General features: G+C 44.7%; 1 protein-coding gene across 1 annotated transcript in view; it reads right to left on the bottom strand.

Moving 5' to 3' along the window:
* Positions 1–23,455, bottom strand: part of PANK4 (pantothenate kinase 4) — a 43,234-nt gene that overhangs the window by 19,390 nt on the left and 389 nt on the right. The window contains exons 2-9 of the mRNA XM_019511672.1: positions 18,576–18,658; positions 16,244–16,452; positions 13,795–13,978; positions 11,309–11,401; positions 9,154–9,307; positions 7,499–7,680; positions 5,840–5,921; positions 4,619–4,719 (exon numbers count right to left, since the gene is read on the bottom strand). Coding sequence (XP_019367217.1) covers positions 4,619–4,719; positions 5,840–5,921; positions 7,499–7,680; positions 9,154–9,307; positions 11,309–11,401; positions 13,795–13,978; positions 16,244–16,452; positions 18,576–18,658 — 1,088 coding nt within the window. The remainder of the gene's footprint in view (positions 1–4,618; positions 4,720–5,839; positions 5,922–7,498; positions 7,681–9,153; positions 9,308–11,308; positions 11,402–13,794; positions 13,979–16,243; positions 16,453–18,575; positions 18,659–23,455) is intronic.

Below are 23,455 nucleotides of genomic sequence, written 5' to 3'. Positions count from 1 at the left end.
TAGCTCTTCTGGTTATATGCTGCCCTTCCCTAGAAATGCCAGGCTTATGTCAAGCCATGTTCAAGGGTAAATTTTCAAGAACAGGCACCACCAGTAGGCACAACATTCCAAGTTGAAATCCCACTGTACTTGCTTCAAAACAAAGTAAAGCCGTCATCAATCAGATGGCATTCCAACATTTGGATGACATCTCAGTGTTATTTGCAAGTCTGTGTGAATACCTAGACTTTTTCTTAAAATTTAACAACAGATAACCTGTTAGGGATGAAGAACTGGAGAGACAGGAAGAGCACACCACATGCTGGCCCCAAATAGCAAATCAGACCAAGAGGCCTAGTAAACTCAAAAGTGTATTTATGCACTTGCCTGGCAAAACCAGAGGACACTGGAATACATGAAATAGTTCAAGGAGCTGAACTAACTCCACTTACTGCTTTAGGCTTTAGCTATTCCAATGATTACGCAAGACAGATATGCTTTGCATTCCCTTTGATGTTTGCAAGTGCTTGGCTCAGTTTTTGAGCAACAGACCACTAAGTTCACGTATAAAATGGATGGCACACCTGTTGGCTGTATTCACAAACATATATTCGTGCTCAACCTAGCAGATCAGCTGTGTATGAAAATAACTGATGTGTAAGTGCATTGTCAGAAACAGGAATTATGGGCTTCGTACTCGGCTGCTGTTGTTGGGTAATTTTTGGAAATAAAAAAATGCCAAGCTGTGCAGCTACTTATCTGAGATCGGGAGCTGTTATATTTGCCATGGGTTGAATGCCTGCTCACCTCCAAACCTGCATCAGTAAAGCAGCTCTCTTAAAGAGACTGATTTTCTTCACACTAATGCCTGTCTCACATGACCACAATAAGGGCTTACAAAATCCCATATCTTATGAAGTTCAGTCTCTTAATTAAAAAAAAATCGCACACAGAATATAATAGGAACCTTGTGTATATAATGACGTGACCTATTTATTGCTCACTGGAATGGCTGTTAGTGTATATTTCACTCTTTCTAAGCAAACTGTTTTTTTTTAGTTGGTGTCATGAGATCTCTCCTTGTGCAACCAACAGAGAAATTCAAACCTAAAATATAGTGCACAATGTATGTCATCTGGTCTAGAATTTCTTTTAACTGATCTTTGAGTCTGGATCCAACATGACAAGCCATTTAAATAAAAATCTCTCTGAGTATAAGATCATGACTATGGCTGTGCGAAGCTTGGGTCCCTGATTCGATTCAGTGGAGATGCGGCCCAATTCGGCGGCTGAATCTCTGAATCAAATCAGTGGACCCTTTAATCTCTCTGAATCCAGTCGGAACCCTCCAAGTTGATTCAGAGAGATTCAGCGATTCAGACATAGGCACAGCTTTAAATGTTTTTTCTACATACCTCTAGGTAGCAGGTGGCTCATGATCGCTGTGGTGCTGGGGCAGACAGAGCGTCCCACAGGAGTGCAGGGGGCTCCCTAACACGCTTGGCCGAAGACCCAGAAGTGGACTGGAAGCACTTGTGGGTCTGCCAGGGAGAGTGTGGAGGGGACCCCCTGCAACCTCCTGGCTTAGTAACTGGAGCCTCCTGGGTCTGTGGGGTGGGGGGACACCCAGGATGGAGCATTCCACAGGACGTACTTCTGGTCTGCTTCTGGGTTTGCTGCCAAGCATGCAGGGGTTCCCTCCGCATTCCTGTGGGATGCTCCATGCACCCCAGCATTGCAGCGATCACAAGCTGTGCCTGGTACCTCGAGGTATGTAGAAAAAAAAAAAAAAACATTTAAAGCTGCATCTATGGCTGAATTGCTGATTCTCCAAATCAAATCTTCAGATTGGCCAAATTGATTCGGAGACAGTGATCTGAATCAACGAACTGAATCACTGTCCCCAATTCGGGCAAAATTCAAATCGAATAGGGCCCATTTTGCACACCCCAATCATTATTTGGTGTAACATATTTCACAGTGTATATAGGTTGACACACTGTGTAGGTCGACCCCCAGCTTTCCAATTTGAATAGTAAGGATTTTCATAGGCACAGTATACAAGTTGGGGCCTGGCTCAGCTGGTGCAGCCTCATCCCCTGCAAACGGTGCTGCTGGCACTGCTCGCAGGGGATGGGGCTGCACCAGCTGAGCGCCAAACCTGTCCCCATCCCCCGTGAGTGGCGCGTCCCCAGCCAAGTGCTGAGCCCAGCCCTGACCCCGTTCCCTGCAAGCAGCACTCAGCCCAGCGCTGCTTGCAGAGGACAGGGCTGGGCTCAGCACTTGACTGGCACAGCTCCATCCCCTGCGAGTGGCACTGCCTAGGCCACTTGCAGGGGATGGGGCCACACCACCCAAGTGCTGAGCCTGGCCCCGTCTGCTGCGAATGGCACTGCCGAATGCTGAGCCCGGCACTGCTCACAGGGGACAGGGCTGGGCTTAGGTGGCATGCCGTCAGCCCCTGCAAGCCTGGCGCCGCTCGCACAGGATGGGGACAGAGTTGGGCTTGGCTGGCACTGCCTCATCCCCTGCAAGCGGCACTGGTACAGCCCAGGCAGTGCTGCTTGCAGGGGATAGGGCCGTGCCATCCAGGTGCTAAGCCCAGCCCCATGCCTGATTTTTTGATGTGGCATGGTGTATTAGTAGAGTTTGATTTTTAAGACCCAAAATTGGGCTTCAAACCTCACTTTATACACCATGAAATACAGTAAATAATTAACAACACATTTCACTGCCTGCTCTGTATGATACTCTTTCTTATCCATGGGACAATCATCTCTTTGATTATAGCTGTAATCTTTGTTTGTAATGTGATTTTTCTGTGCAACTGGCAGATGAAGGAAACTGAATTTGAACTTAGGCACAATCACAACATTTATTATCTTTGCACAGGGCATTACTGATGGGTCAAGCTGTGGAAGCATTCAAAAGCGGCTTTGCAGGTTTTCTGCAAACAGAGGTTGAACAGATTCATTTTTTTTAAATGGAAAACTAGCCAAATATAGGATGCTACTTACTGAAAACTGGAAGGCGATAAATCAGTGTAGGATGAAGTAAAAGGAAAATTAAAAAAAAAAAAGACAGGCATGAAAAGCATCAAACATGCTAGACAGTAAAATACTGCAGACACAGAAACACACATTGAGTGCCACAAGAACCCTTCAAGTCATTTTCCCAAAGTGTTTCAGCTGGCATGGTGTAAAAAAATTGGCATGTGTCTACAATGCAGTCCTTCTGTGATTGGCTCTAACTAAAGGGCAGTAGAAAAAGGAAGTGGGGTGTAAAAATATCAAGAGCCAGAGGAAGAAGTGGAATTGTGGGAAGATTTCCTCTGCTCATGGCATGCAGTGCTTGGGTGAGCTTGGAGTCTTTCTGGAAGTAACAAAAGGAAGTACTAAAGGATGGCACTGTAGCAATGTCGCCATATGGCAATGTGTAGACATGCCCCTAGAGCAGTCAGTCTGTGGTCTACCTTTGAACATGGACTGCAGTCAAAAGGTAGGTTGTGCTGTTAATGGATCTTGTCTTGTGCTTGCACTTTTCTGCCCACCCATACATGTCTTCACTATTATCTCAGACTTTTGGCATTTCCATGCTTTTATGTGCACTGCCAATACTTCAAAGCAGCTCTAAGTGTTTAAGTGGCTGAGGGAAAACATTCTCCCCTTCAACAAAACAGAGTCAGCCAAAGTAGCAGCTGCAATCTGTATGTTAGGCTTGGTAACTGGATTGGCTAGAACAGGCACAGGCAAAATACAGCCCCGGGCCAAATCCAGGCCATGAAGGGATTTTTAGTTAGCCTGTGGCAGGTCCCTCAGCCCATGTACAGGAGGCAGCGCAGGCTGTAGCATGTGCAACTGGTCCTGCTGCCCCTGGGCATGTAGTGGGGCTGGGGTGGTCTGACAACTGGACTCTGCTTCCTGGCACCACCCTCCGATCCTGGCCCTGCCCTGGGCACTCATCCTGCTCCCAGACACCGCTCCCTTCAGCCCCATTGCATCTGCCTGGCCACGCACTCCCTGCCCATGGTGGTCCCAGGCTGGTCTCCATGGAGACCCCACCTGCCTGCTCCATCAGGCAACCCCAGACCAGTTAGGGAGTTTTGGTGAGCTGTTGCGAGCAAGGTGGTTTGGGGGAGGGGTCCATGCTGACCCAGCTCGCAGCAGCACATCAAAACTCCCTAAGTTGACCTCCAGGCCTGGGCTAGAAGTTATCACACCTAGGTACATGGAAGAAGGGCTCAGTTCCTCCAGATTTTGTGTCAACAGCTTCAGCTCTTGTTCTCTGCTCTGGAATAATGTGTTCTACCATCCTGTCCCACTTATCTCCTGCATCTCTCTGCTACTCATACATTTCTCTCTCATGCTTCCTAGGTACCATCCTAATTTGATCCACTTATTCTTTCCTACCATCCTTAAAAATGCATCTGCCTGAACCTTTCAGTTCAAACAAGATAAAGAAAAGCACCCAGCACTTTAAAAGTACGTATTAAAGTCCTTTTGGTACATGGCTTGGAGGTGGGAAGCGGCTGGGAAAGCAGGTGGGAAGCTGTTAGTTGTATTGTTTCTCAAGTCACATGCAGGTTTCAAACTGTAAATTGGGCAAGCCAGTGTTTGCTCTCAGGAAGGCAACAACTTACCGTGCCACTCCTTGTACGCTGCATGGGGCAAAGATCAGGCGAAGTGCTCATGAGGCCAGAACTCCCAGCATAATTCTCTCCCCAGCTGTACTGGTTGGGATCTGGAGGAAGAGAGGTAACAAGAGGCCATAAACCAATAGTAAGGCTACTTACACTGTGACTGATTCTAATGGCAACATGCCTCCTTGTAAGTATTTTATTTCTTATTTAACAGGTGAGAAATGCAAGGGAAACAGCTGTAGAAACTAGTTTTTAATGACAGAACAACTTGACTAAATGGGTAACTAACTAGTTTGGCGGATAGGGGAAGGGGCTAATTATTTCTTACTTGAGGGAGGGGCCAGAGAACGCAACCTTCATTCCTAGTATTAAAACTAGGAGTTAGAGAGCATCCCCATCTTTATATAGCTCACAAGGGAGCATCAGTGGTTAACTTTTCTGACCCTTCAACTTGCACACTTAGAGCACTTCTCCTGATAAAAATGCATTAGTACAAGTTACTTGTACAAACTTCTTTAAAGCTAATTCTAGGAAAAAAAGGTTCTCAATCGATGGATGCACTAAAGGCATGGTGTGCAGCAGAGGGCAACAGAGGAAGCATACTTGCTGTGGCCAGGGATTCCTAGCTCTGGTCCCCAACTCTACAGTATGTAGGTGAAGGTTCTGAACTTAAGAGTGTCTCTATCCCCACCCCCATCTCTAAATGGGTAGGAAAAGTCTTCTGAGGTTTAACTTGTGTAAAATTTCAAATCTGAACTATTAACCCCAGTACTGAATTGGGATTGTTCCCAGCCTAATGCACACTAACAGATTGAGTGGCTCGTCTGTACAGTACTCCTAGAGTGATATAACCAGAGGGGGGGCAGGGCAAAACAGGCAACCTGTAACATCTTCACTGAATTCACAGCCTGGCCTAACCAGAGAAGAACTGTATCCTAAGCCTAGCTGTTCCCTCTGCTTTTAGAGAGGAGACAGCTCTTGGCACAGATGCAGGAGTAAAAGCCAAAGCTTCTGGCCTCTCAAAGGGGAGCAAGGAAATGGTGTGAGGAATGTACTTGTCCTTGCCAGAAGAACAGAAGTGACCATTTAAAAACATTATGCCGTTAATGCCAAATGTATTTAATTAGCCAACGATTGACATGCAGCCTCCTGCAAGAAGCTTGGACGTCACACTGAGGTTTCAAACACAGCAGATACAGAACATAGCAATGCTGTACTTACTGTCTTGTTCAGCTCCTTTTAAAAATGCCCCAATGGCTCCCAGGTAGCCTTCATGTCTCAGGAACAATGCCTGAACCTCTCCCTGCCACAATATGAAACATTGCATTTGGATGGCCCCTGATGGCTGGCATGCACTTTGTCACTAATTCACACTTAAGCATAATAGACAAACCGGCTTGAACGCTTTTGATATTTTATCCATGCTATATTCTAAAACATTTTAATAACTCGCGGGGTGTTTGAAATGTGCCTTTAGCATGTGCTACTGATACCCACCATCCTGACAAGGCAGCTCAGGGAGACACCTGGAGGAATACAGTGGTTTCTTGTTCTAAGATGGAACAGCCATGGAGCTGTAGAGAAGCCAGCATCTCAGTACAAAAAAACACCGTAACATCCCAGGGTTATTCAGCTCCCTTTGCTCGAAAGGGCTTGAAACATAAGGGCATCTGGCAGCGTGCATCCCAGATATTCTAAAGCCATTACCCTAATTTCCTTTTCTTTCCTCCGTTTTGCTCACTATTGTTTTGCTGGCTTTCAAGATCCAAGAATAAGATGGCTTTTCCATGCAAATGTAGGAAACTTATATGCACTTCCCCCACCCTGATTTCTTCCCTCCCTTCCCACACCCACTTATTTGTCAGCACCATCCCCAGCACAACAAGAATATTCAGGGAGAATTGGGAATACTTCATTAGCAGCAAAGTTCCCATTTCCTCAGTAACGGAGGAAAATCTTAAGGGATTTGCAAGTGAAGAGACTAAATGGCTCCATTCTAAACTGAAGAACATGACCACTTGCTAGAAAGAGAGAGAGAGAGGACCAAGGATGACTTCATAACTCAGTCTAAGTCAAAAAACCTGTGCCCTTTGATAAAGCCTGCTCCTATTCTATAACAAGGAATTGTGTGGGTGGGATAGAACAAAACCCAAGGTAAATGAAAACTAGGTTCATAAGACCCCACCTGGGAGCATTAAGAAGAGAGAGTAGAGCTTTGAAGCCTAGGCATCCATGTTCTATTAACTTCATAAAAGCACCACAATGATGAACACTAATCTCTCCAGTCCCTGCCTTGTGCCAAGCTGACAACATATATCAACTGTTGGCTTGCAGCATCATTTCCCAAACAAAAAAAAACTTCCAGAACCAGGGTTCTGCACAAAGGGAAGCCATCAAAAGTTGTTGGTGGGTTTTTTTGTTTCTGAAGTTCTTTCAGATACCAGCCTTCCTTGAAAGAACGGCAGTCAGTATTTCTTACAAGATAATATTACTTGAGTTATCTCAGAGGAATAATCCCATCCTGAAAAAGGAGGAAGGAGTTAAGAGGGGTGAAATCAGCATAAGAAACTGCATCATCTCTACAGCAGGCAAAGGATTTGGTTAAAAATAATAATCAATACTGAACAGCTACAGGGCAGCTGAGCTAGTTTAAGACAACTCAGACTCTTTTACACAACCTCTCTCTATAAACAGCCCTTGATTTCCAAAAACAGCATGGCTCTAGCAAGTTGCCTTAGATCATTAATCTTAGAATACCCCTTATGCATTAATCTGATCATGTTTCCTTTTCGCTACACTTGAAACTAACAGCATATTAAAGTTTCCCAGCAGATACCCAAATGTGTTGGACTGCTCCTGGGGCAGTTTAATCTTCAGTACCTTGGAAAAGAAGTTAATACTGTAGGTGATTGTGCGCATAGTAACTGGATGACCCCGAATAAAGAATCCTCCAAAATAGATTTTGTCTAGATTATGGAGCTTGGCATAGAGGCAGGCAAGCTGACCAATGTCATTGCTGATCATGTGCAGTAAGCTCTTTGCCATATCTTCTTTAGAAAAGTCTAAAAGAGAGCAAAGCATATTAAAGATGGCTGAATACTGCTTAAGCAGACACTTATTCTTATAGACAGACTACAGGAAAAACTTATTCTTGAACTAGCTTCACTGGCTTCATTAGACTGACTAAAAGAGCAATGAACTTGGCTTTACAATTTAGGAGACAAAAAGGAAATTCAGTCCTCTTTACGTACTGTCCATTCACTTTCAAAGGGGGATTAAGACAGGTAATTTTATGGCACTGATGCCTCTGTGTTGTGGTGCTTTTTTTGTTCAACAGAATGAGCACAACTTCTAACAAAAGAATGAACGAGCCACACCGGTAACTTTCTTCCCTTCAAAGCGCTTCATAGATTATATACAGAACACAGCATCATTAACATGTTACAGAAAACAGGGAGGAGAGAAGAAATTTGGCTGAGGATACTGTGGCAAGCCTCAAACCTTGGATGAAGTGCCCCTTTGAAGGATGCTATAGGAAGATAAGCACATACACTGCAAACTGCAGGAAGTCAATTCATTACTTCTTAGATAACGTGTGCTCAATCTCCACTTTCCTAATGCCAAATCTTTGAACATGTGGGAAGCCCCAGGCCCTGCGCACTAGATCCGACACCTGATTCCAGCCCACAGGGCCAGGTGGGAGTGGTGCCAGGCCCCCGGGACCCAATCCAGCCTGCAGATGAGCCCCACAACACTCATCTGCCCAGGGGCCCAAAAGGCCCACTATTTTAGATGGCTTGAGGCTGAGGTCAGCCCTTCCAGGACTTGCAGGTTTCAGCACTGTGGGTGTTTCACCATGTATGCAGCACATCCTAGGACAGTTAAATATTTAGGACCTCCCAAAGCCAGAGGTCTCTCTCTCCAAGGGGAGGGGAAATTACTGCTGGTTTTTTTGAGTTAATACAAATATATTTTCTCCTTCCTTCCCCAAGTCTCTGCATCCCCACCTCCTTAAACCTGAAAAGATGAACACCACAATGCCCTGTTTGAGCAGGGCTAAAACAGTTCCAATTTGGGACTGGATTCTGTGGCTATACCGGCTCCCCAACCTAGACAGGAAAACTCTAGAGCAGGCTTGATTATGATCAGTTGAGGACCTAGAGCACACTCTGCAAAGGACAAGTGGTATAGGGGCTTGCTGTAGCATAGGCGGCTAACCAAGAACACTTTCTGGAGTGAGAGAGGACCCTCAAATCTTCAGGGAAGGTATGGCTGCCTCCATGCCTCTCCACTAGCTAGAAAGGAAAACTGAAGAACTGGGGCAATAGAAACAGCATTACTTATAAAAAGCATCCTACACCTATGCACAAGATGGGGAAATTGGTACTGAATGTTTCATGGCAACAACATTCCCCCTCCTATCAGTGTCTGAAAGAGCGAATAGGAAATTGCACAATCAGGAAACACTCATGGCAATGAGGAAAGTATTATGAACTAGGAAGCAAGTCTCTGGCAAACCTTGTCTGTGTTGATACCTTTATCTGCTGTGGCAGATTTCCCAAAGCTGCTAGCTATTAGATTTCCACTTAGACCCAGAGTCTGGCAGGCTCCTCCATACACATCTTTCACCAGCATGTCTACATTTGTGTGCTGTCCCTTTGACGCAAGCTGTAGCAGTTCATCAAATTTCTGAGGAAAAGAAGCAAATACCATTAACTCCAGGTTTCTTGGATGGCCAGGAAATCTAATCCAAAGGCTGACATCTGGCAGTACCCTGTACTGAGCACAGTATTTAAAAAAAAAAAAAAGAGAGTAACTTCTGTCAGTGGGGGTTATCTCAGGTTACTGGTCCCAACTACCCAGTGCACTCTTAATGCAGAGCATTGCCACCTTTAACAACAGTCACTCACAAGCAGTCCTCTCCCAGACAGGCCCCTGATGATCAAAAGAACTTTCCTTAGAAGAGTAGACGTGAGACCAAGAGTAGGTTGAACTATAATCCAAACTTGTTTGTTTTTCACTTCACTTGCAGACAACTTCTGCCCAAGGCTATCACAGGCTTAAATTAAACTATAATGTGCCACATCCTGACCTCAGATACACCCATGCAATCCCAATAGAAAAAGCTTAAAACTTCCCTTCAAATGGGACTGCATGAGCATAAGCAGATAGAATCTGGCCTGTCACTTTGGATTTTATTGCATTTCAAAAAGCAGATTAGCAAAAAAAAAAACCTTAGCTCAGCACCCTTCAACTCACCCAGATTAGCAGGATAACATATTCCTACACAAACCGCACTCATGCTCATAAGAACAATACTGGATAAACTTCATATTCATTCTCCTTTCCTTCCATCCATTATAACTTGAAGACTGATACAGTTAAGCAACCCTTAAGACCTCAATGCAAACAGAAGCCTGTCACAATTATAGCCTCTGTATCAGCTATCTAGGATGGAAGTCTAAATGGATTAATACTACGGTCAGCAAGATCAGGTCTTTCTGGGTCAGAGAAAAATTAAAAATAATAACTAGCATCTGTAAAGACTGCCTTCTCAGAAGCAGCATCACTAAAAAAATATATCCTTGCAGTGGACTGGGCCTTGTCTGGGCTATTCCACTTTAGCTGTGAACACTATTAAAATTCCACCCCCACACACACTTTGAAATCCAATATAAATGAAAGGACCTGTTGACACAGCACCAGTCTTTTAAAGGGACAATATTGCCAATATGAGCTCTTCCCTTTTGACATTTTCTTGATGAGTTCATGATATGTAACCATATCTTCTGTGACACTGCTGACATTTAAAGATACTTATTTAAGCCACATGGATGTTTGGAGACAGAAAAACAACAGGATTTAATTATATGAGATAAGCAGAATGGCACCAGATCAGATTGTGACACAGCAGATTATCCTCTGGTAATCTTAAATGTCTTGAATCCCCTCAAGAGCAGGGGAGAGAAATGAGAAATCTCCCCAACTGCAGATTACTGCAATATTTGAACTCTTTCCTCTCTGCAGAGTGAGCATGTTAAACTTTAGCCTAGACTTAAGATTTGAAGACCAGACCAGTGATTCTTGAACACAAGATACACAAATAAATCAACAGATAGCCGGGATTGGACTGTATGGAGTTGTACCCGACCAGAAAAACAATCCTTTGGAGTGAGATAGGGAAGTTGCCCGCTTCCCTCTTCACAATCCAGTGTCTACAAACCCTGCCCACGAGCTGGAAACCTCTTACACTCCACATGCTTTTGGCCTTTTGTCACAGGACAGGCATCCTATTTTCTTGTCCCATTTCTAATGATGTTTACAGCTGGCTCTCATGCACTTGCATTGCAAGAAGTGCCATCTCAACTCAAGGGTCCAGGTTAGCACCGTAACAGATAAGGCAGACAAGGCAGGTGAGAATGGAATATTTAAGATTAGCAATATTAAAAAAATAGTTATCATTTCTATACTACGATGTCCACATAGAAGCAGTGGTTCTTTAAAAAAAAATAGATTTGGAAATAAATGCTGTGCATAAGATAAAACCTGAATCTACTGGACTTTGAAGCGACATTTCATTTCCTGAAGCCAAGGCCCTCTTTTCTAAAAGGGCTATGGAGTGTGACCTGAAGAAAGTATTTCATTAGCACCCTCCACTTCTCCCTTTTCTTAAAAAGTAATCCACAATACCTTGGTTTTTGTGAGTAAAGCTCCAAGACCCCAGAAAGTGCCCCCTCCGATTGAGCTCCCTCCAATCCATTCAAACTTGTCCTCCATTTCCACCTACCGGTCAAACACAATCGTTTTAGCAAACAGTTGTGGATATATTTGCAAATGGGCGTACACCAAATTATACATATATTACACTATATAGGCAGCAAACAATGGAGTGGTTTAAGAACCCTGGCCAAAATTTACTTTGTGCCCATGAACGAATTGTCCACTTGGCTGCCCCTCACCAATGCAGAAGTGGATGCATTTCAGTAAGAAATTCTAAACTTATCAGAATCTGGTCAAGTCATTAGAGGTTGTCTTCACATAGATTTGTACAGAGCAATCCTGATCGGACTCTCTAGATGCTACCACAATACGATAATAAATGATACGCAATTACCCACAAACCAAAGTATATTCTCTGTTACATTTTCCTATTACACACTACATTGAAATCTCTCACTGCTCTTGTAACTTATTTTTTTCCCCTCTCACCCTGTTCTGGCAATTGACTGCCAGGGTTTGTCTCTGTCAGTGTTTCAGTTTAAACCCATGACATTTACTGCAGACCAGTGAAAAGAATTGACAAGAATAATTCCTTTAATAGAGCGCTACTTCTTAGCCACTATGAATATGCAAAGGGGTGGTGTCGCAGGGCACTGAAGTGCCTGCTCCTAGGGAAAGGTACAGGTGCCGGTTGCTGGGGCAACCGCAGCCGGTCAGCTGACCAGAAGGGGGCAGGGCCTGGCCTATATAAACAGCCTAGGCTGAGGCCAAGCAGGTAGTTCCCTGCTAATATTGAAGGAGCTCTGTGGGAGTATTGCAGCCTGTAGAAGCTAGATGGCCTGAACAACTTCGGTTGAGGACTGGGTGGAGCAAGCCCTGGTAGGGTTTTGAATGATGGCTAGCAAGAGGGCTTAGAAACTGTGTTTTAGCCAGATGCTTAGAGTTTATGTTGTAGCCCAGGGGCTTGAGTTTTCTGTTGGTAGTTTTATAAGACCAGAGGACCGGGTGAGGCTAATAGGGGTTGGAGGAGGCCTCATTAGGGGCTCCACAATGGTGTGTGGACCCCGGTGCCAGAGAGGGTGCCGCATCTAGGGATGCACTGACCCCAGAGCCCTGAGAAGGGGCACAGTGCATTGGGGGCCAGGTAAGGCCGAGGCCGCCTGTGCCGTATAAGAATCGTAGACCTGAGGAGGGGATTTGGGGGCCAGGCACAGCTACGGCCACCCGAGCCCCAATTGTGAGGAGCACCAGAGTGGGCACCAGCGAGAAGCCCAGAGGGTGCTTGCGTTAAGCCCCAGGGAGGGTGCACAAGGAATAGGAGTCCCAGGGAGGGGATTTGGGGGCCAGGCACGGCTGCGGCCACCTGAGCCCCAATCGCGAGGCAAGGCCCCACTGCGGGCAGGGGAGCGCGAGGCAAGGCCCCAGTGCTGGCAAGAGTACAGAGATAGGAGACGCCCCAGGGAGGGCAATCGTAGGAGACAAGCCCAGAGGGCGTCTGTGAGGGCGCGGGCAACAGTACTTGACTAAACAACGTCTGGGACATCTGAGAGGCTTGGGGCATGGTATCAGGGGTGGCAGAAGCCACACGTAGCCCTTGAGGCTTTAATTCACGGGGCCCGCTAAGACGGGACACAAACTGGGAGACATCAGGGGTACCGTGTCCAAGGGGGCAAAAGGCAGCCTCCCTTAATACTTTTGTCATGAAAGACGTGGCAGGCGAGAACAAGGGTGCATTTATACCAACGTGGCACGGTAGGGGGGTGCTAGGAGAGATCATGGCTGCTCCTAGGACCCCGCCCTGTGACAGGTGGTCAACCTGGTTTAGTTAAGGGGCTGCTCTAACCACAATGTTACCAGGTGGTCTACTTTGTCTGTGATCATTTATCACTATTATAACCTAAAACCTTTTGATTTACTGTACCTATTTTTTCAATACTCCTGTGACTGTGGCAAACAGTATCCCTCTCCTCCAAAATGAGCGTTTTATAGGAGACCCTGAGACAGTTAAACAGGTATTCCTATTTTGCGCAGCACTGAACACCTGTGGTGGGTTTGCTTTCAAAAAAACAAAAATGTAAGAAATGTTGAAATTTATTCCTGTTTAAGATTTTAGACTTAAGCTCAGCACGGACATTGGACTGCTTTTCACAGGTTGTTGCCACGTGTTTGGGCACTGTGCGTTTGTCATCTGCAGTTGCTGCATTAGCCTCTTCAAGCAGAGGATTATTTTAATGAAAGGGGATGGGAGGCAATCGGTGGGAAGGCAAGTACAACACCTTGAAGTGAAAATTTAACATTCATGGGCTTCAGGCTCTTGGCATAAAACTAGACATCACCCAAAAAAGACACAAAACATCAGTTTGATAAACCCCATTCAGGTGATGCTTTCTCCAATTTAAGGACAGAACATTTTGTATACACTAAGAGTTAATCATGTTGTCTACTGGCTTACTCACCTTCACTATGGACACCCCAGAGCCAATGTTGACTAGCAAATAAGGGAAAATATTTGGATGATTTGTTTGAAACCGGAATTCAGTATCCGAATCTTTCTGGTAGGCAAATACTTCATGTGGTATATTTTTTAGTACAAAGTTACACCCTTTAATTAGGCAGGTCATTACATCTTCTTTATCCACCCTAAAGAGAAAGGGAAAAAGTCACACTTACAGAGTCAACTATACTGTTTCAGGAACATTATAAAATCTTATTTGTAGCATAGATGGAATTACAAATAACCACAAGCACAAAAAAGCAGAAAAGCCATCAGCACTTGTACTGGCTTAGAGATGTGGACTTAAGAGCCAGATCAATAAAGGGGCCAAAATGCCTACTCCCCGTGACAGAATTCACAACCCAGAGCCTGGCACCTAGACCTCCTATGAGAAGCCTGAGGAACTTTTGTCACTTCAGGATAGGATTTACAATAATCAGCACAACGATCTGAGTCTTGCCTAAAGCAGTGAGTTAAGACATTGTGAAAGTGATGATGCCAGGGTCTCACCTGAGGTGGAATACAGATCCTGGAACCATCTCCTCAAGAGAAATGCCTAAACCCTTTCTTTCAAAACACCACCACTTGAGAAGGTAGGGAGAGAACTATACACCCTCCCTTTCTTACGTAGCTTAGTGGTTAGGACACATTTCCCACATCCTGAATGAGAGGTTTTGAATTTCTTCCAGCAAAGGACAACACTTAACCACATCTCCCACTTGCCAGGTGGGTGTACTAACCACCAGCCTGTGAACTACTAAGCAGTTAACTATTTATATGATTTGCATCTACTGGAGCAGGGATCAACATGCTGGTCTTTCCACATTTGACCCCTGCCAAGTGCCCTAATCAGGAGACTGGAGAGTCGTATTCTGTTTCTCATCTGTTCTTCGGCCAAATGGATTTTTAAATCTTTTCTGAGATGCAGACCAGCTTCAACAGGAAGGGTTGAGAATTTGCCCACTACACACTAGCCTATAAGCTCAGCATGCACTAACTAGCCAATTAGCTCCTTGTCATCACAGTGGAATAGCATAGGCCAGTGGAAGCCAACCTTTGTGGCAGGCACATTGAGCCCTGCACCTTCCTGGAATTCTGCTCCAATTCCCTTCCTCTGCCTGATCTGCTGTTCTGTTTTCTGCTCCCAGCCCTGTCTGCCTTCTCCCATATCTGTTGTGTACCATATACAGAGGTTGCCCATTGGCCACTCTGGCATAGACAGTGCCTTTGTCTACCCTGTTTTAACCTGTGGCACACTGTAAGGCATTATTGTGTCTTGTAGTTGTTTGTGAGGGTTTGAGGAAGCAATTTCAGGCACTCTCATGGGTAAGTGATTGCTTGTGAATACAGAGGACTGGATTCCACAGTTCAGGAAACCTCACCAGTCCTTTGTTCCCAACTTGGTGGTTTCGGACTTGGGTGCCGGCATCCTTTTGTAGCTATAACCCTTAAACGGCAAGTAAATTTGTTCTGTATGGAAAAGTGGTAGAGTCAGAAATCTCAATACAATAGTTACCTAGACTAAAGATTCACAATTCTTGCTTACAATTCCTGTAAAAGAATTCAAAGCATTTATATAGTGCACCAACTCATTATTCTGCTGTGCAATTCACTGAGATACTGATCAATGTTGGGGGTGGGGATCCACACCACTCCAGAAAGTGAATCAGAAGCACTGCTCTAACAGAGAATCTCTTGCCCGCTGCTGAAACGCTGCCACTCCAGAGGCAAAAAAAAAAAAATCAAACTGCTTAACTTCATATATTCATGCTACATAGCAGACCAGGCCAGAATTCTCATATGCAACTGAAGCTTCAAGGAGTTGCAATGTAGCAGAATATATTAGCAAAGCTGGAGTTTAGCCAAGACACATTGTGTCAAATTTGCAGAATGATTTCTAAGGATCTCCATCATGTGAAAGATGAATGAACTATACTGGTACAGACACCTATTAGTATGCTGAGGAGATTCAGTACGAGCTCAGAGGGAAAGTTCTCTCTTAATGAATTGACAGTGTCTATTCCTGTAGCAGTTCATCATTCCTTGATATCTCCCATCCAAGCCAAGGCTTGCTGAACTTGAGTTCCTAATGCAGGGGTAGGCAACCCCCCTGGCACAGGTGCCAGAGCATGTCATGCGAAGGCATTTTGCTTGGCATGCATGCCTTACGGTAGACAGCAGGGAAGGGGCCAGGGCTGTGCTGCCACAACAAGGACTGGACCTCTCACAGCTCCCCCAGTGTCCACCCTGGCACACCAACATCATACAAATCATGGGTGTGGGTGTTTTTGGCACTCTGCCCAAAAATGGTGCCGACCCCTGTCCTAAAGGATGCAGACTAACCTCTAATGACAATACTATTACTTAAGAAAACAACAACACTAATTATAACTTAACCAGTTTCCACTTACTTTAGTCCCAGCTTCTTCTCAATAAGATCTTTGAATTTATAGGCGCCACCCCCTGTGGCTTTGATCACTTTAGTTTCTGTGTTGACAAGATGGTCTTTAATGAAATCAAGGCAGGTTTCAATGTAAGTGTTTTCAAATTTAATGAAGTGCAGTCGAGCTGTGATCTCTTCCTGAACTGTGACTTCATATGGAGATTCATGCTCGATGTCCTTTAAAACAAACAAACAAACAAACAAAAACCCCACAACTCTAAGTATTTATTCTTTTTGGCTTTACATGTTCTTTTCCTGATCAGTTTTACGTTACTGAATATTATACTTTGCCCACAACTAATTATGTCTACTATGGCCACTCACATCCTCCCGTCCTCCCCCTACAAGCATGTGTGTGATCTGAAAGATCAGTTCAGAAGACTGCTGTTGCTTTATTCTGAAAAAACAAACAACCACTTCTTCCCAGACTTAATCCAGCAAATGGCATGAGAAAATCAGAGCACTTATGTTTACAATGGCTAAAGAGCCCAAGATAGGAAAAAAATGTTTCCCTCGATACTACAGTAGGTATGGTGTAATTTTATGGGTCTCTTGCAGTAACATAACAGTTCAGCTGTTGTTCACTTTGCATTTTAAGACTCTTGCTTATAACTTTGTCAAAATTTAGCAGTTCTGGCTGCACTCTTCCAAGCCAGCTGTCTTCCGCTGACTGAACTTTTTTTGGAAAAGTTTAGGTAAAAAAATATTTGGAGCCTTCCCAACAGTGACCAATTAGAAGTATTTCAGGTTGGTCCAACTTCCCTAGAATCCCCTTGTTGACCACAGGTTGGACTTTGTTTCCCTTTTGTGGATCTCAGTGGTAGCTTTTCAGCGCTGTAAGTGCCAAAAATGCCACCTAGGAGCAAGCAGAAATTCAATGACCCCTGCAGTGTGGACACATAAGTAGATCTACACAGAGACAACACACCCTGTAGGCTATGCACTGGGGCTAACCATGCATGTGATTAAATACATTCTTCCAGTCTGAACAGGTACCCGTGTCTAAGTCATGAAAAAGTAGCTGGTCAGACAATGCAGCTGTTTGACTTGAGAAGAGTAGAGCCCCTGCATATTTTAGCCCCAATACCTAAGCAGAGTAGGGTCCATGCATATTTTAGCCCCAACACCTAAGCAGTTATGGCATTCATTCAGGAAGCCAGAGGCTTCAGTTCTAGGCTCACACTTGTCCATGTGAAGTTTGAACTTGCATCGCTGACTTCCCAACAAAGCACTCTAACCACTATGCTGCAGATCAGGCATTACCCAAACCTCTTACTGATGGTTCCTTCCAAGTCTGGGTTGGGCCCCTACGCAGCCAAAAGCAGGACATACGAGGAGTCAGAAGCAAACAAACAAGCCAGGTTTGTGGCTCAGCAAGACAGTTGTTGCCTTAACAGAAAAAAGGGCCTAGGTTCTAGCCTAGATCTTAGTTCTCAATGGGATAAAAGCTTCAGCACTGCCCTTCCCACTATTTTATCCAATGACTAAAAGATGCAAGTGGCTCATCTTCTACATGGTGGTTAGGTTGCTGTGCTGGGGAGTCAGAGACAGAGAACAAAATCCTTCTCAGTGAGTGGGGTCTAGAATCCAAGTCTCCAGTTTCCTAGGCGAGTGTCCTCTTTTTGCGGCAGGGCCTCCCTCTTTTTTCCAGGACTTAAACTCAGGTATATGCACGCATAGCCCTACTGCACGTTTGGTCTGCCTACATGCACAGGCTTAAGCATCCAAAACAAAGCAGGGGCCAAAACCGTCCAGGTAGTTGGCAAGAAAACTGTCATTTAGACTTACCAAGGGAAATAGAATTCTGCTCCATGTGTGCCTACACTATCACCTCTCTTCAAGTACCTTCACCTAAAAGTCGCTGAAAAGGCAGCTTAGGATCTCAAGACACACAATGTTTTCTCAGACAGAACAGCACTGTGTTAAGATATGTGCACGGATCACCAAACTGACCGTACAATCTCCCTGTTTTCAAAATGCTTCTCTGGGTCAATGTCTCCCATAGTAGCTTTTTTCCATATTAATTTCTGGTTCAAACTTGCACACCTCCTGAAAGTGTTTAGCTTACAGCAACTCCCTATTGAAAGAAATTTTTGCAGGATCAGATGCTGACATTTAGCAACTCCTAATTAGGACTGTGGTCTGAAAGTGCCTATGTACTGAAAGTGCTGCCTTGCTGTACCACCGCAAAAAATCAGTAATGTGGAAGTCAGCTCAGTGTTTCAGACTTGTGTGTTTCCATTCTGGGTCACAGTTTCAGATTACAGAGGGTCTGGATTGCTACCCAGTGCAATTCTTACCTTTCCTGAATGATCAAAGGATCTCACTCTTGCTACTTTATGCTGCACAGTCGAATAATAAGCCAACTTCGTTAATGACCCACCTGTTAGCAAAAAATGAGGAGAGTTTCATGTTACCAGGTCACATATCAGACAGAACTTAGATATTTGGGTAGATACTTCAACCTAGTACAGTTGGTTGATTTTAAGAGCTGCTTAGCTACAACCAGTCTAGTTAAGCTAAGCACATTATGCAGTGACTCAAAGCACACTTATTTGGGGATTGTCTTGGCACAGCTAACTCCAGATTTACTCCTTGAAGTGAAAAGCTCCATAGGATGGAATCAAGCCCCCCCGATATAGGGATGGTGAATAATGAGCACAGATACTGAAGGCATGAGTCCAAGGCTCCAAGTTACCTTTTGCTTAAGCAAGAGCTATTTAGACAATTGAGGCTTTACAGGACTAATCCTCACCCACATACAACCTATTTCACAAGTAGCTATGAGGCAGGAAAAGTGTTCACGGCCATGAAGAAGTGAAAGCACATGAAGGCAAGTGCTTTCAGTAGCAAGGCATGATATAAGCACGTGGCTGAAGTCCCTAGTGCGTAAATGCTAGACGTCCATTTCTTGTTGCTGTGAACATGCGTTTAAAACTGACAGTTTTGTAAGGTCTGTTTAAAGACATGCCAAGTAGGTTTTGCTGCATTTATTGTTCTGAGCTATTTTGCTCAATTAATGAGATTGCATTGCAACACTTAAACATTTATACAAGTTATTTTCAAGCACAAATTTCAGCAGAATAATTATTCAGCATGTAAAGATATGTTTTGGATTCAAGAATGGACAACTCCTCTTAAAAAGGAAAAAAAACAGCAGGAAGCATGGGAAAAATAATGTTCCACATAGATTATGCCTGGACCAAACCCTGAGGTCCTTTTTGCTTGTAAAAGGGCTTCAGTAAACAGCCAAACAGCCTCTTCAAATCTGTCAGGTAGAGGAGAATGCAAACTTCAGGGGACTGTGACATCAGGGTATCTAAATGCCCTTTCTTTTTGTAGGAATATCAATGCAAACTGGAAGCTGCTTCATTTGAGACCAGCTGAATTACACCGGAGTAAAATGAATAGGCATAGAATATCAGCCCCCAATGTTTAATCACTTTTTAAGTGCTGCAAGTCTTGCTGGGAGTCAGCAAGAGATTGAACAGGATTTGCAAGGATGGGTGAAGCCAAGTCCTAAACACCTTTTAAAAATGACCTTGCTATAGATACAGAAGAAGTTGAAATAATGAGTGAGAAGGCTTCTTCTTTTATCCAAGGTTTCCCCTTTTTAAAGGCTATTTCTCTTGCCCCCTTACCTATGAAACTGCAGTTTAAGTAATGCAAGGCTTTACTTAATGCTTTTAAAAGGATAGCAATCCCAGTTAAATATCCATATCCATGCAACTAAATATCCAATTATGCAATTAGATATGCATAATTAATATATGCATAAATGTGCACTATTAAATATGCATAAATATACCATTAAATAGCCAGCTAAATATCCATACCTATGTAATTGCTGGCCTCTGTTCCAAGTGCAACAAGCAAACCTCTAAAAATGTGAACCAACACCACAAGCTCCTTTATTTCAGCGAAACAAAGTAATCTGCCATCAATCCAAGTCTAGATTTGACCCAAGAGGTAGAAAGCTTTTTCACCCATGAAAGAGTCCTTAGTATATCCAGTCTTTGTACCACTGAAGTAATGCAGTCTAGCCTGCGCCCCACAAATGGGACAACTTGCACGTTGCTGCGTGTAAAGTACTGTACCCTTGCTGGGCTGAGAGTGTGCAAGACGACAGGAAAACAGAAAGCTTTTAAAAATCACAAATATCCAAGCCACTTGCCAAGCTATTTGGCAACAGAGCTTCTACAACCGCATTAAAGGCCAAAATAATTACACAGCAATATCCTTTTAAAAAGCCCTCTTTCAATCTAAGAGTTTAATAACTGCCAAACTACTTCCTTTTTTGTAGAATGAAGACTATTTGTTAAGGCTGCTGACATTGTGATCGATATGTGCTTGTTGGTTTGCATTAAATAGCAGAACTTTACCACAAAGCATATGAAAACACATACATCTTTTCAGTATGTGTATATACTGAAACCTGTTATATACAGGATATAAACCTGTTTCTCTTGCTTTGGCTCTTTGCTTTAGACATGGTTTCCATGTCCACTGCCCTTAGTGAGGGTGTCAACCAGCAGGTGATCAAGCACATACGGGAAGCACACTTTCAAAATCCGCTGCCCCTCACCACATGCCCTCCCCTCACCCCCATGCAATTAGAAAATAGGGTTTTCCTAAATGGGCAGATGCCCGTTCACCTGTAAGTTCCTATTTGTTCTCTAATACAGGCAAGGTTCTTTGAGTGATATCTTTTATTAGACCAACTGAGTAGCTGGAGAAAAAGCTTTAGGCAAGCTTTTGGGCACAGCCACCCTTCTTCAGGCATAGGGAGTCTCTGCTGGTCTGAGACTCCAAGGAATTTAGGTGCATTTGTTCTCTAATGCATCTAAAGAGGTTCTCACTGAGCAGAGAGCCTTATTGCTGTGACTACTCTACTCCCCACGTCCTTCTCCCCGTGCTATTATTTTCCTTCCATCACCTCTATGCACATCTGGCAGAAATCTATGAATGTAACTATGTCAAATGATCTACAGGAACAGGGCCACAGTCCATTCCTCTCCTTTTCCTCAGCCCCACCAGAAAAGGCCAAAGTAAATCTCCATTGTTCTTGGTATTTCCTACAGAAGCAGGCAATCTCTTAGTTATCTAAGAGAGAAACTAGAAGTGAGTTGTTACAACGTGCCAGTTCTTACTATGCTAGCCCATTCTTTTTTCCATCAAAACTAACTTTTAGTTTCCCTGGCTGTTGGAGAAATCTGCTGGCAACTTATAAGGTGGCCACTATGTTTTAAAAATCACATCCTCTCCTTGTGACAAAAGGTAGCAAGAGTTGCAAACAACTCCCTTCCCCATCTGAACACAGAAAGAAAAGGTTCTTGAACCTTGTATTGAAGGATGCCACTAACATGGTGTAGCCAGCACTGAAAGAAAAATCAGGAAAGAAGATACCTCCTATCCTTTCCTAACACAGCACAGGACTGTCAAGAATTCAGATCTCAAGCTGTTGTGTTCAATCCATAAAACTAAAAGCTTAATTCTGTGAATTCCCCAGCCTATGCATTTCTTCCTCTTCAAATGCCTGTGAGGGTGTCCCCTTCATTAAGAGCTATATTCCCTTTGAAATTCTTGCAATTTGCTCATGATCCAGAGCGGTGTGTCTATGCTCAGCTGCTGAATTGTTTACACAACCATGTCTTTCCAACTTTAAGCGAAAAGCAGAATGGATTCAGTCATAACATACTAATCTATTTGAAGACTGAACAGGAGGCATCACACTGGTACGTTCAGCGTCAAACTTTCTCCAAGCGGACATTTTACTGCATTCATTTTGTTTTAAGCTAGGTATAATATTCAGTAGCTAAGCAGGGTTTTGAAAGTGGTAGAGAGGAGAACATACCAGATAAATGACATCTGACGGAGGTCAATTCCACATGACCACTGACAACCCTATATGGCCACTGAGTCAGCAAAGCAGACTAGCTCTCAGACCGATCTTTTCTAAGGTACTCAGGCCTGATTCTGCATGTCAGCCACAACTGTAGCTTCCAGCAGAAGCAAAAAATAATCTATTCTCCTAGTGCCTTTTTTGAGTTGTAAAACAAAAATGCAAGGGTAAACAGGAACTGGATGAGTCTGTGCTTGGAGGGAAAACTGAAGGGAAATAAGTCAAAGGCTCCTGAGATGTATGTGCATGCTGAGATCCTTACTAAAAGGACACAGAGAAGTTCAAAGTGACTGTAAAAACACTGCAGTTTGGGGTGCATACCAGACTTGTTCTGCTTCTAGCTTGGGTCCCCCCAGTTGTAAGGACTTAACCTATTTTGGACACCAGCTGAACAGTAGTGTTGGTGCCTCGGGCTTTATTGCTAATCCACTCCTCTAATTCCGCTCTGACCCACTGAAAGGGAATGCTAATTTTAATTCACATTTCCAAGGAACACATCATCCACCGCAAGGAATGAAATATCTAGACCTGACAGGAACTGAATTTTACTCTGACGCAGAGGAGCAATCTGGCTTCCTGCAGCCCTTTCTCTTCCTCGCACGCTTGTCCCCACTTCCGTGTCGCAGGGCAGGGGGGTAAGCTTCACGAGTGAAGAAGAGGAGAGCGTGTTTTAAATGGACCAAATCTGCTGCTAGCGACTTGCCCTAAAGACTTGGTCCCGACACGAAGGGACAAACAACTTCACTCACGACGCAAGGAGCATCTCGTCTGCCCCTGCGCAGCTTGCACCAGAGAAGAAAACAGACGGGACCAAAAGGAAACCTCATCCCCTTTCCTCCAGCCCCTCTGCTTCCCAATGGCCCGGCAGTCTCCGAGTGGGAAACGTGCTCATCTCGCATCCCTACGCTGGTCTTCACGTTTTATACCCTGATGATTATGGGGCGAAACGAAGCCGCCCGGCGCCTGCCCCCTCGCAAGGTGTCGCGGGCGCTCGTGCTACGCGGGACAAGCTGGGTCTTGCAGCAAAGCCAGCGGCAGCGCAGGATGCTGGGACCCTGCACAGATCAGCCCCCGGGGCCGGAGCAGGGAGGCCGAGGGTCCCGCGCCCTCCTCGCTGCCCGGAGCCAGGCCGCTGGGACCCATCCGAGTTGTTTACCTCCCCGGCCCGTTAGCAGCCCCGCGCGGCGGCCCGCTGGGGCTTGTAGTCCGCCGCGCGCTCCTGACCCGGCCGCCGGGGGGCGCCGGGACTACACGTCCCGCCCTGCCCAGCGCCGGCCG

The sequence above is a fragment of the Gavialis gangeticus genome, unplaced genomic scaffold (assembly GCF_001723915.1).
Source record: "Gavialis gangeticus isolate Ggan-Ray unplaced genomic scaffold, GavGan_comp1, whole genome shotgun sequence".
NCBI classification, from domain to species: Eukaryota; Metazoa; Chordata; order Crocodylia; family Gavialidae; genus Gavialis; species Gavialis gangeticus.
Note: the sequence above shows the minus strand (reverse complement) of the source record. Positions and strands in the feature narration are given on the sequence as shown.